This window comes from Numida meleagris, chromosome 18 (assembly GCF_002078875.1).
Source record: "Numida meleagris isolate 19003 breed g44 Domestic line chromosome 18, NumMel1.0, whole genome shotgun sequence".
Classification (NCBI taxonomy): Eukaryota; Metazoa; Chordata; class Aves; order Galliformes; family Numididae; genus Numida; species Numida meleagris.
In genome coordinates, this window is record NC_034426.1 from 3017890 (window position 1) to 3030310 (window position 12421).

A 12421-nucleotide genomic window follows, 5' to 3' on the forward strand; every position below is an offset into this window, starting at 1 on the left:
AGCACCTGGTGGCTGTCTCACCCTGATGGGCAGCTCCACTCCACCACGCTGCTCTCCACTGCCCCTCCTCAAAGAAAGAAGGGAAGAAAATACGATGGAAGAGGGCTCAAGAGTTGAGACAAGGACAGGGAGATCGCTCATTAGTTACTGTCACAAGCAAAACAGACTGTATAGAGAGATTAATATAATTAATATAATGTCCTTTTTTCAGCCTTGGTACATGACCCAAGAGGCCACAGACTTTGTGGACCACTGAAGAATCACTTACGTTTCCTATAGCTCCATCGGCAACCAAGAGTTCAACCAAAAAAAGGCCCAAACCCATCCATCTGCAGCAGAATACAAGCCAGAACAGCTGAATAACACTTTCTCTCTCTTCTGCATCCTGTTTTTGAGGGCAATATGCACAACTTACAAGACCCACCAAGGCCCCGGTAATAGAAAGACTGGCTTTGTTTCTAGACCCCCTAATGAGCCTAAAACTGGATTGTTTTCTTAGTCTGTGAAACACCATTAATCAAACTCTCCTGAAGCATCATGCTTCTTTCCAAGTTAAAAGCTTAAAGAACACTAGCCATAAACTGCCTCATTTACACCCACACTAAGTGCATGTCAGCTTACATCCTTAAACAAACGGTAACATTTCTCCAGACCTATATTTGAACACCCTAGTGAAGGAAGAGAGCACATATTCCACCCTACCAATGTGGCATCATCTCCACACCCTCAATACTCAGTTTTCTGGGAAGCCTTTTTCCAAAGAAACAGGATCACGCGGTGCCATCCAGACCGCTTTGCCTTCTGATGGTGTTTGGCCCAGTCAAACCACCCCAGTGCATGCAACGGTGCAGTGCTGCAGCAGGAATGGTTTGTGTTGCTCAGGGCACAACTGCTGCTACAAGGATCCTGCTAAACTGGTATGAAATTTTATATTTCCTTCCTCTGTATTTCAAGACCTGTTTGGAAGCTTTCATGTAGCTTTTTTTTTCGGTCTACTTAAGGAACATTTTTCTTCTGGAATATTTTGAAAAAGGCTGATCTTAAGCTGCTGTAATACTTATTTATAAAGCATAATACTAAAGCATTACAGAGACTTTGAATATGACAGAGTTAAAGCAGCAAGACATCCTTTTTGTGTTTCATCAGCATGCTCTGGGGTGAGGCCTCTGCTGCAGAATGTCCACTTCAACTGCCAACACAAGAAGGAATGTTTCCAAGATACACACAGCCTGGCAAATGAAATAAATATGCCCTCTTCCCTCTGCCTCCTCAGCAAACAACCGACCGAGGTGAGATATCCACAATAAAAGCAGGCAGGATGGAAGTCGCAAGCTTCCATCATTGCTCCAAATCATTGCTAACAAATCTTCCATTAACGGGCAGAGCAGCAGAACCTTCCCACTGTCCAAACTGGAGACTGTAAATTCAGGCTGCTTCATAAAAATGGGACAAAGCTGTAAAGGCCTTTGGCCTCTAAAGAACTTTCATGCTTGTACCACTGTCTCCAGCTGGTGTCTCTAGGCATCTTCCTGATCCATCGAATCAGCATCAAATGTAAGCGTATTGATTCAAAAAGAGGAAGGGTCTGACTCAGTTCCCACAAGGACACAGAAAGAGCTCCCACAGACTTCCAAAGGAGAAGCTGAATTGGAGCAACAATCACAGATCCTATGATAATGATTGCAACATCTTCCAATAACCTAGGTAACAAAAAATTATCTGAAAAAGGCACGGGCAATTACCGGGAGCCCTCACAGAGACCCACTGCAAATTAGGTTTTAGCCTCGAGCCTATTTCTTGATTCTCTCCCAGCACAAACCTCTGTCCACCTGCTCCAGAAAACGTCTGAGCTCTGAGGAGCAATTCTGACATTTCACTGCCTTCACTTTAATGAACAGAAGCCTGTGCAGCAGGATGTATCAGTTCAGGTGAGTTACAATGCGGAACAACAGAAACCTCCCTTCTTGTTTCAGCATCCACAGTGTTTTATTCACATTTTACACTATTTCAGGCCAATTAATGACCCCAAATAGGCAGCAAAGGTCAGGAGGGACACTTAGGAACGTAACAGCACATGACTGGTGTGACATGAGAAGTCTGAATGCAGTGTGATGCCTGACTGTCCCAGGCTCTGTGAAGCTGTGACTTGGGCTGTAATATTGATTGCTCTCAGGTCCTAGAGTTGGGAGCACAACCAGTCCTGTCCAGATGCACTGCAGACTGGAAATGATACACATGGTGGAGATATTCCTTCTGGAAGTGTCTTTCAGTTCACTTCTTTCATATGAATGAATTTTGTGAATAAGCTTTGGAGCTATACTCTGTCTCTCTCCTGGCAGCCATCACCAGCTGGGTTTTCAATATCTCTTACTAAATGCATTACAGGTACATAGATGCAATACTGGAGGAAGAAAAACACTCAGAGCTGAAAAATACAACTCTTCTATTGCTGGTAACATTTATGAAAAGGCTCCTTCCCTCATAGATCATCTTTTGAGGGCTAATGGTCCGAGAATATCCTCACCTGTTTCTCATCTATAGTTTCACTTGCAGGAAACAGGACAGAAACGACGTGACTAGGGACAAACACATGACAATAATCCTACACACACTTCATCTGAGCAAGCTGCACCTACTGCATCTATATAAATCTTCTCCCACCTCTTGTGTCCCAGGTCAGCAAAATCAGAGGGGCCCAGGATTCAAGAGTTCAAATCCTTGTGTGTATTTGGGCAAAACATGTCCTTCTTACATGAAAAAAGTTTCCCACGCAGTATTTGATTCAGCTGTGCTGAAGACGCTAGCAGATATGACAGATATCCAGAGCACCTGAATAAAATCCAGCCACCAATTCATTCTCAAAGGAATAAGAAATTAAGTATCCTTTTCTTCCAATCCATCTCACAGAATCCATACAAGAAAACACACAGGAACAAAAGAGTACTCTCAGCTAGAAAGGAGTTGGAAAGCGATGCAGATTCAGTCCCTTCAAACCTTCTTTCTGCAGTGGAGCCTCAGTGCAGATCGGTGATGAGAGCCCTTACCCTTTCCCTCTCTTCAGAGACTTGGAGCCGCCTCACTTCAGCACAGCATCCTCCCTCTCCTGAACCCACTGACTGCAGTCCCACAGCAAAGTGGTCCTAAAGGAAGGGCTGCAGACATTGCCATGGCCCATCTTAACAGAGCAGAGGCAAAGCAAGACTGGGTTACAGCACCGTGCACGCGGCAGTAACAGCAGCTTTGAGTAATTTGAGCGCTGACACACTGACAGTTAGAACAGCAATGCTCCTGTAGTATATTACCCATCCTAATCTCTTCCTCTGCAGTAAGAAAGTACACAGTGGACTACGTTTTTCCTGAGCAGTCTAGCAAAAGGGCAGGCATGCAGAAATCCAAATGTCAATAGTTTATGCTCATCTGTAGGGCTCCAGTGCCACATTAAGGTCTGGAAAATACACCAGAGGCAGCTAACAGCCTTTGTCCATTAGCATCCTGTATCAGCTTCAGCACAGGTATCTCTAACAGCCACATGAACGGTTAAGAATTGCAAGTGAGGGATGGGACTGCGTGTACACAGCAGACTTCACAAAGGTGCTTGGAGAATCTATTTGGCTTTCTTTGTAAAAGGGATTTCCCTCTAACACAATGGGATGAAATGAAGTAAGGGGTTATAAACATTCCTGCAATTCATGGTGACTACAAGATAACGCTCAGCACCTTTCTTACATACAAAAAAGATAGCTTCAGGCTTTTAGTTTCGTTTGCTTCTGTTTCTCAAACTTATGCAGCAGAAATAAAGGAACAGAAGCTGTGTGTTTCATAAATTAACTTCTTCCAGAGCACTTCTTTGCTCGGAGTGAATCCTGGTGCGTAGGGGTGGGGCCTTGGTTTATGTTTACATTTTTTAAGATTAGCTCAGCTAACCATTTGATCCATAGTGCATATAATTTGCTGCTTCTCTTTCAGAACTCCTTGAAAGACAAGCTCTGGCAATAAATATAGATCTGGAAAGTCTGAAACACGGGGCTTCAGCAAGTACTGTTGGTTAACTGGAATTCCATACTGGGCTATTTGCTTCCTCTTTAGGAGATAAATCAAAAGAGAAAAATAGCAGTAGACATACCCATCCTGAGTAACTTGCAGGTGGGTGCAATAGGAAGGTTGTGTCATGTCAGCTATCTCAACACCTAAACAGAAATATTTACCAAGGAACTGAAAGATTCAACAGCACATTCCCTGTTTACCTTGTTATTCTTTGCTTTTTCATTTCCAGACTTGTTCCCATCTGCAGTTCTGATGTCTCCTAGCAAACCCACATTACCACAGCCTGGTCTCGTTGATTATTAGGTATGCTTGTTCTCCCAACCTAGTGGAGCCAAACGACTTAGCAGAGCACTTTGCTCACCCATTAAATAGTATCCCTGTTACGCAGGAATATCCTTTACTCAAGATATTCACGTGGGAAATAGCAGTATTTCACAAGTATGGGAGAACAGTCTGCAACTTTCCATCTTTAAGCTCCTTCTTGTGTTAAGAAGCTGGTGTCTGCCTGTGAGGGAGAAGGCTGCTGATCTCTCAGAACTCTGTGCTTTGAGGGGCAGGAAGGTTAGCACCAAATCCAAGGCACACTTCTGGCTAAAGGGGTCAACTGTCAGAACAGAAGCATTATGACTAATAGATGTGGATATCCATGCAGCCAGACACAAGTTCTCAGCACGCAGCCTCATCACCCCAGATAACCAGCTGGCTGCGCGTGAAGCCGCTCAGAGCAAGAGAAACCATGCAGCTGGATCTACGTACTTCTCCCAAATGACATTCTGGGCTATAAAGCAGCTCAAGATGATCAGCTGTAACACAGGCAACCAGGTGTTATACTCATCCAAATGCTACTTGGAGCAAAAGTTGATCATTTACTAAAGCAGAGTCCATATTGATACAGAGGGAGACAGGCCAATCTTTAGCTTTTTGTGTGGATGGGAATGCATCTCAGTGAAGCAGCTCCATGAAGGCTGCACGCTTGGTGTATTTCTTTGTGCTCTTTTCCTGATTTATTATAGAGCACGAACCACAAATCCCAAAGTGCTTGCCAAAAGGCAGATGCATGCCAGGAGCCACAAACTGCAACAAAATGGTTTTGCAGGTGAAAGTACCAACATTTGTATACATGCAGGTGGAGAATTAATTAATAGGAATGCATAAAGGGAAGTAAGTTCTACGCAGGTGTTTATACTTACAAAATAGAAATTAAGATAAATGTGTATTTTATTGAAATTTCTATAAATTGAGTTAATCTAGAGATCTGTCTAAATATGTACCAATTTAAAATAATTTTGAATTCATGAACAAACTCACTAATGACTTTTTATACAACCTTTCATTTAGGAAGTGCTAAATAGTGTTCTGGAGCAGGAATGTACAAGCATCAGAGACAAAGTGCAGGAAGACCCTTCTTATTTTTCTGTTGTGAAGTGGTACACTCATGTAAATTGTCAAATCACATAATGTAATAGAACAAATGTGAATTTCTCAATGTCACCCTGGTCACGTTACTTCTGATGACAAATCATAGCCAATTTGATGCCTTATCCGACAGCATGCAGTCACTATCTTCTTAACCCAAACACCACAAAATAGCATTTTGATAGAAACCTAGATGAAGTGTTTCACTGAGTTCCATTCCTTTTCTTCAGATCATCTCTCTGAGGTAGTTTCTCTTCCCATGTTCTTTTCTTGTCATGTGGGTATTTCTTTATTGCATCATTTGACAATAGGACAGATATGAATGAAAATATCCTCTTCTGTCTGCCTGTTTCCACAATAAATTAGAAATAATCTAGATCTTCCCTCACACTATGGCATTTTGATAGTTTGCCTTTACATGTGCAAATTACATCCAGGAACTAATCAACACACTGCCAGAAACTCTTGCAGTTTGTGGGCTTTCAGTGTCCAGCAGAACTGTGGCTGCTTTCTGCCTCTGTTAAGCTGTCTCCTTCCATTTACACTCCACATTTATACTATGTGGATGTGTACTTTATTAATTACACAGAGACAGCATTCACAGGGCACTACACGCTGTCAAAACTTGAATCCCTGAAGATACAGTTTGCTGTTTCTGTGGAATGACTGTTGTTTCTTGCCCCTTTCTGTATTTTTGTTGTCACTGCATAAAGGAGTTTTCTGTACAGCGTTCTGTGGCTCAGCCTGTGCCAACTTGCTCTTTCTAGCCACGGGTTTTCATGCTGACTTGAATGTGAGCACGTATCTACTTACAGTAGCCTCACTACTACTTTTATTTGCACCAAATGGGTTTTTTTTCATATTTCAGCTCATAGCATTTTTTCCTGACAAACACACATAGTATCTTAAAAGAAAAAAGGAAAAAATGTTGAGAGAAAAGCTATTGTTTCACTCCTCAAACGATTTCTTAGGAGGCAAAGATCAGGAAAAATGCCTAGTTAGCCACTGCATAAAGAAAAAGGCTGCATCAGCTTTTCCTTGAGACTTTTTCTCACTAATGTTGCAGGAATTCACCTTCTTCAATGCGGCATGCCTTCCCAGCCAGAGATCAGACCTCCAATAAAGACACCTACGTGGGAGGGATACCTTGTGAAGCTGTGATTATGCTTATCACCTCGGTCATCTGCTGCAGCCACTGGGCGGAGAACATCCATACAGCAGCTGCAAAACTTTCTGTCATCTCCTGGACTCGATAGCAAGAGTTGGGACTGGGATCTCTGGTTTAATACAAAATTACTCTGGAAGAGCTGAGGACTGCGGGGGACTTTTCTAGATACTGGGAGTTTGTTTCCAAGGTTGTAGTTTGGGTCCGGAGTTCGTACTCATACAAATACAAGAGAAATTAACAGGTCAGGATATGCTGATCTTGTCTCTTTTGTGCCTTACAAAAAACTGGAATTTCGATTTCAAACGTACTCCACCTTTATATGCATTACTTTCTTGGGCTACAAATATGACACTTTCACACTGATCTCCTGCATACTGACGAGTATATCTGTCAGTCTCTGAATTGCTGTAGCTAGTAAGCTCCAAATCCTTAAACTAAAAATGATCCCTGAAAACACAGATGACATTGGTCCATTTCCAGTACCTAGTGCCCACTCCTCTTCCATTTGTAACTACAGGACTAGGCCCATTGCAGAGAGACTGCTGAGAACCTGAGCGTGAATGCATGTCTGTAACATGAGAAGTGCAATTGGTTTTTAAAAAAAACTTGCCTCTTTTTTGGGCTACAATCACAGCTAAATTTGCAGAATGGTATGAACAGAAAGTTTAAAAAAAACCCAGAATGTAAAAACTTGCCTCATTTTTGCTAGGAGATGGTCCTTCTCTAGAAAGGATTCTTCTTGGATAATTATAAACCAGAACCATCTATTGGAGTTAAAGGCTTCGACATTTGGCCGTGTACATTTTTTCTTTAGAAATTCAGCGACAATCTGACACGAAAGCCAGACAGACACGTGACTGCCACTGCCTGTTTTAGGTGGAAATTTTCTGTTATTAGAAACTACAGGGCACGTGTGTGGGCAGGAGAGAGCAGGGAGGGGAGGCTTAGGATGTCATTCTTTAGGCGTGACCTAAATGCTACAATCTGTGGAACGCAGCTGGACAGAAAGGGTGAGGAAGGGCCCTGCCTCCCTTGGGGAAATCACTCTGGTGATACCAGGAGCCGTGATTTGTCTCTCCAGGAATGTTGTCGCCTGCCGCAATGAAACCATCTCTATAATATGACTTAAAAAGGGGATACTCTTCCTCTGAAAATGCCAGATAACTGTTTCTTCCAAGAGCCTCTGATAGGCAAGGAAATTAACACAAGGAGGAGTCTTCAAAATGGAGTGCTGCGGCTGCCCTGAAAGCAGGTAAGGGATGCTGTGCATAGCCTGACCATTCCATCATCAGTTCCCCAGACATATCCATCAGCTAGCATAAAAGGAGCTAAAATTCTGTCTAATCTCCATGCTGTCATCCACCCCTACTGTCTTTGATGGAAAGGAATCAAATTGGATGCATTTTGCCATCCCACATACCATAAGCAGACTTCCCAGCTAACTCCAGTGACTTCTGTTGTGATACTGGAAGGCAACAGAACCACCATATAGTCATAGATTTTTTTTTTCAAGTCAGTTTTAATAGCCTTTTAAAGTTTCTGTAGGAGCTCCCTGAAAGCAAGGCTCTTATGTCAACAGAAGGTCTTGCTTCAATATGCTTCACCTGCTACTTTTATGAATGTGCAAGATCAAAGATTTCACAGTTTAGGAAGAAGTTACACAGATCACACTTGACCCCCAAGAAGCCAGATAATGCAACATACCGTGTGTCAAATACAGACCAGAGTGCAATGTCACGGGATGTTTTTAGGAGCATATTGTCCAGCTGTTCAGGGCACTCTGCAAAGTGCCTTTGCAAAGCTCTTACCTGCTCAGTGATGAAGGAGCTTGAAAAAGTGACAGCTGACCAAAAGAAGATCCCACAGCTGAGAATGACCTTTCTGTTGAAACGGTCACCGAGGTAACCAAAGATAGGCGCTGCCACCATGAAGCTACAGATGAAAACTGCAAAGGAGAGAAAAAGGAAAGAAACATTTAATAAACATCAGGCCAAGCACACGAAAACTAATTTTCTGCAAACCAAATCCTCCAGAGAGCAGTTCCATTTAATTGGATGTTCTGCAGCCCCGTCTTACAAAGTTACGCGGTCTGATAGGATTTCAGAAGGCGGTGTTTCCTTAATCAAATAGTTTTTTTCATTCCCTGAGAAACCTCAGACCAGTGAACTTGTGCTACATCTGAAAGCACGAACAGAACCAGGACAGAATAAATGAAGAGCTTCTGCTCAAACGTCACTGAGAAGGTGAAGTGAAGGCTGGAAGGAATTTTAAACAGAAAGCAAGCCATAGGATCCTTGTTGGTTCTTGCAGCAGCAAGAGAGAAACAGACCACGAAAACTGAGGATCTTTAACCTGTCCTATCATTTTTTATGGCAACCACAAAACTGTTAATATTACTGAGGCACCAGCCCTGCAGTCAGACAGAAAACTCCAGTGTCCTCATTCACCAGCACTGAACTTGTATCTAAACCCACCACAGAGTAACTATTTCACTAAAAGAAAGAGTTCACAAAGCCCTCATAGGCTAAGGATGTGCAGCTGAAAGATTACAAGGCTCCCTTTCCCCCATGCTTCCCCTCAAAACTACAAAGCATTAACTCAAGACCTGGCATGGAGGTAGAATATCCTCCGCAAAATCCCCTTGACTTCAAAGCTCACTCCTCCAGCCTACACCAGAACACCTGCCCAGTGACACCACAGAAAGCACCTAAAACAAGAGGCTCACACCACAGTCACAGTTAATTGGAAACGCTGCAGAAATTGCCAGATTTTAAGCTGATTTAATGTAGGCTTCAGTCTGCCCACATTAGAGATTCGGATAAAGGCAACTACATTGCTTTTACTGCTATTCAGTTACTCCAGGATAAATTCTGGCTTTCTGGGTTTGGCAAACCCAGGTGGGTGGGACACGGATACCTGGAGACCCACCCAGCTTTGGTCAGAGAGCTCAGGCTCACACTGGGCACTTCCACTTCTGCCGTTGCCTAACCTTAGCCATCTAATTCATTGGATGTTAAAGGGCAGGAGGAAATAAGAAAAGGCAAGAGAAGGATGCACACTCCTTTGACTGGAATGTATGTATAAAATCAAAGTAGTTAAGACACAAATAATGAATTTTTCATAGATAGTGATGCACGATAGCCCAAAAAACATGCAGAATGCTAAACTATGATATGATCTACATCTCTTCTTTTTTTAATATATTAAGAAGTCAAAGCTGCTTTATAAATTATATATACCCATTTGCATGTATTTTGTGAGCCATACCACTGTGTGTATATCAACTTTGCACTGTGATGTTTACGGTGAGAATTACAGATTTACTTCTTTACATTCACAGTAAAACAAATAAATAGAGAAACGTTAAGATACAAAAAAGAAGTACACGCAGCATTCCATCGCCCCCATTTCAACAGTAACGCTGCAGACAATCCTGCTGTTTAGCTAGCACAAACTTTGGCTCACAAACCTCAGCCCTGCGAGGCTCTAATTGCACTGGCCCCAGTCCAATCGGGCACTTAAGCACATGCTCATATTAAGCACCTTAGGGTCGTCAGCTCTATGATTAAACGCTTTCCTGAATGAACACCAACGTGCTCGACACCTTGCAGGGCTGGCGCAGCAGCTGGGCACAGCGGGTATGTGACTGCTTACTGGGGATGAGGGGCACAAAATGGCTCTGTCTCTGCCTATTGCAGTTTGACCTTGCCCTTGGAAGGACGCTGGAATTCATTCCTCTCACAATCAGATATCGTGCCATTTTTATGATGTAAAAAGACATAAAGCTGAAAGAGCTTCTAAGGGAAAATTAGAAACATTCAAGTCAGCATCCGAACCTTTCAAATATTGAATAACCTGATTAATTCAAATGTGAGACATAGCGGGTATGATCCGAAATTCACATTAATCAGTGGGACCGTTAGCTTCCATGACCTCTGGGTGACAAATGTGAAGTCTAATTCCGGGATTTGGACAGAAGTAAGAAAAAGCACACACGTCCTCTTTCCAGTAAACTGAGAAAAGTTCATCCAGGGCTTCTCCAACAAAATACATCCTGCTTTTACACAACTCCCTTTGGAGAATTTATTTTTGGAAGGTTCTGTTCTGAACAGAGATGTGAGCTTTGTCACCAGTAAATAGCCAGCTTGACAGCTCCACAAGGTGTAAAACGAAAGGACAACAGAACCTAATAAATAACAGATAATACAACACAGCTGTCATCATAATAAATGCAATTGCGATCACAGTATTTATGACCCAAATATGCATCAAAGCATTGATCGACTCCAATAAATGCAGAAAATGATGGCTGTGTGATCTGTCAAAAGGATTTGCCTGTTAGAGGCATTTCCCATGAATCAATTTTTGCAATTACTCCTGCAGATGACAGATGAGATTCCTGACCACTAGACACGGGCTCTACAACAAACAAGAAGTCGGTGTGTGCTCCTGTAGCCTGGGATGGCTGAGTGGAGGTGAATGGATCTAGGGCGTGTTACCAGGTGGGATGGAAAGCTGTTACTCTAGACCAGGAGTTGAGGTTCTGTGATAACCAAACACTGTGAAGGAGAGATCTTATCCGGAAGACAGAAAATTGCCTGTGCGTTCAGCTGGGAAGAGGGGCAGCAGAAACTAGATTAATTTGCAGAGAAAGAAGGCCACAGCATAATGCAGAGGGATGTGTTCCTGTAAAGGAGCCTGGTACGTGTGCCAGCCTCTTCTTAGCTAGCTCCTATGCCCTCTTCATCAGCATTTTCTGCTCTTTGTATGCACGCACTCCCCAATTAGTATCCAAGTGACACTACAGCAGCTGCTGCTCTGGATCAACCCACTGCCACAAATCTCCTACATGAGGAGAGTGCTATGACAGGAGCTGGCATTTCATTTGGCTCTTCCTAATCAACAGCTCCTCTTCCATTTACACTTAAAGCCCTCTTAGAATATTACCAACTCTTGAAGAGACATACAGTGCAAGCCAGGGCAGAGTTAAAAATCCCCTGGGATTTGGGATGAGCTCCTGAAGAGGCAGGGATTGCATTTAGAGCAGCCGTGGGCAGGTAGAGCTACATCAGTCACCATTACATCTGCCGTGCAGCTAATTTCTCTTGGTAAATCATCTCTAGCTGTGCCAGCTAAAGTGGCTCAGTCCCAGCACTGGGTGGAGCCGAGATACATTTCTGCAGAAGCAAATTATCATGTGAGCAATGGATGAATAAATAGACACATAATGAATGCCATTCCAGGAGGGAGGTTCTTTTAAGTACAGGTATTTTCTAAAGGAGATCATGCTCGTCCTTATGCCTCCCTTTGTGGCTTAGCCGCTAAAACGCCGACTGTGGTGAGAATGCAGGAAGAGTATAATTGCCCAAACAGGATGGCTTGGTGTCTATTTCTGCCTCTGAATGCTTGTCCCACCCTGTACAGGTGCACGGGAATCTTCACAGCCAGCACTGCCCAGATTTTTCCGTGCGTGGCTGGAATTACAAAAATTTGTAGCATCAAAAAAAAAATCATCTTACACTTCCTTCCCTCTCCTCTGCCCAAACACACACCAGAGAAAGAAAGCATTCTCCCTGCATCTATTGCCCACATTTCTCCTCTTTCTCCTCCAAATAAAAATTTGCCAGCTTCACCCTACAACTGTCCCTATATGGCACTGACCCATCAGCTTTCCACCTCTTGATTCCTAAAGTGCTGCTGCCTCTGTCCCCATTGCTCTTCTGATCAACCCTTCATGTCTCAGAGCAGGGCTTCTCTTGCCAACAGGTTGTCCGCTTGGTGTAGCCAAGAGGG

At 43.2% G+C, this 12421-nt stretch overlaps 1 protein-coding gene across 3 annotated transcripts in view; it reads right to left on the reverse strand.

Moving 5' to 3' along the window:
- Nucleotides 1-12421, reverse strand: part of SPNS2 (sphingolipid transporter 2) — a 125440-nt gene that overhangs the window by 61751 nt on the left and 51268 nt on the right. For all 3 annotated transcript variants that reach the window (XR_002444065.1, XR_002444064.1, XM_021416076.1), the window contains exon 3: nucleotides 8437-8573. Coding sequence is in view for 1 of the 3 variants with exons in the window: in XM_021416076.1 (XP_021271751.1) it covers nucleotides 8437-8573 (137 nt within the window). In the remaining 2 variants the exon portion in view is untranslated. The remainder of the gene's footprint in view (nucleotides 1-8436; nucleotides 8574-12421) is intronic.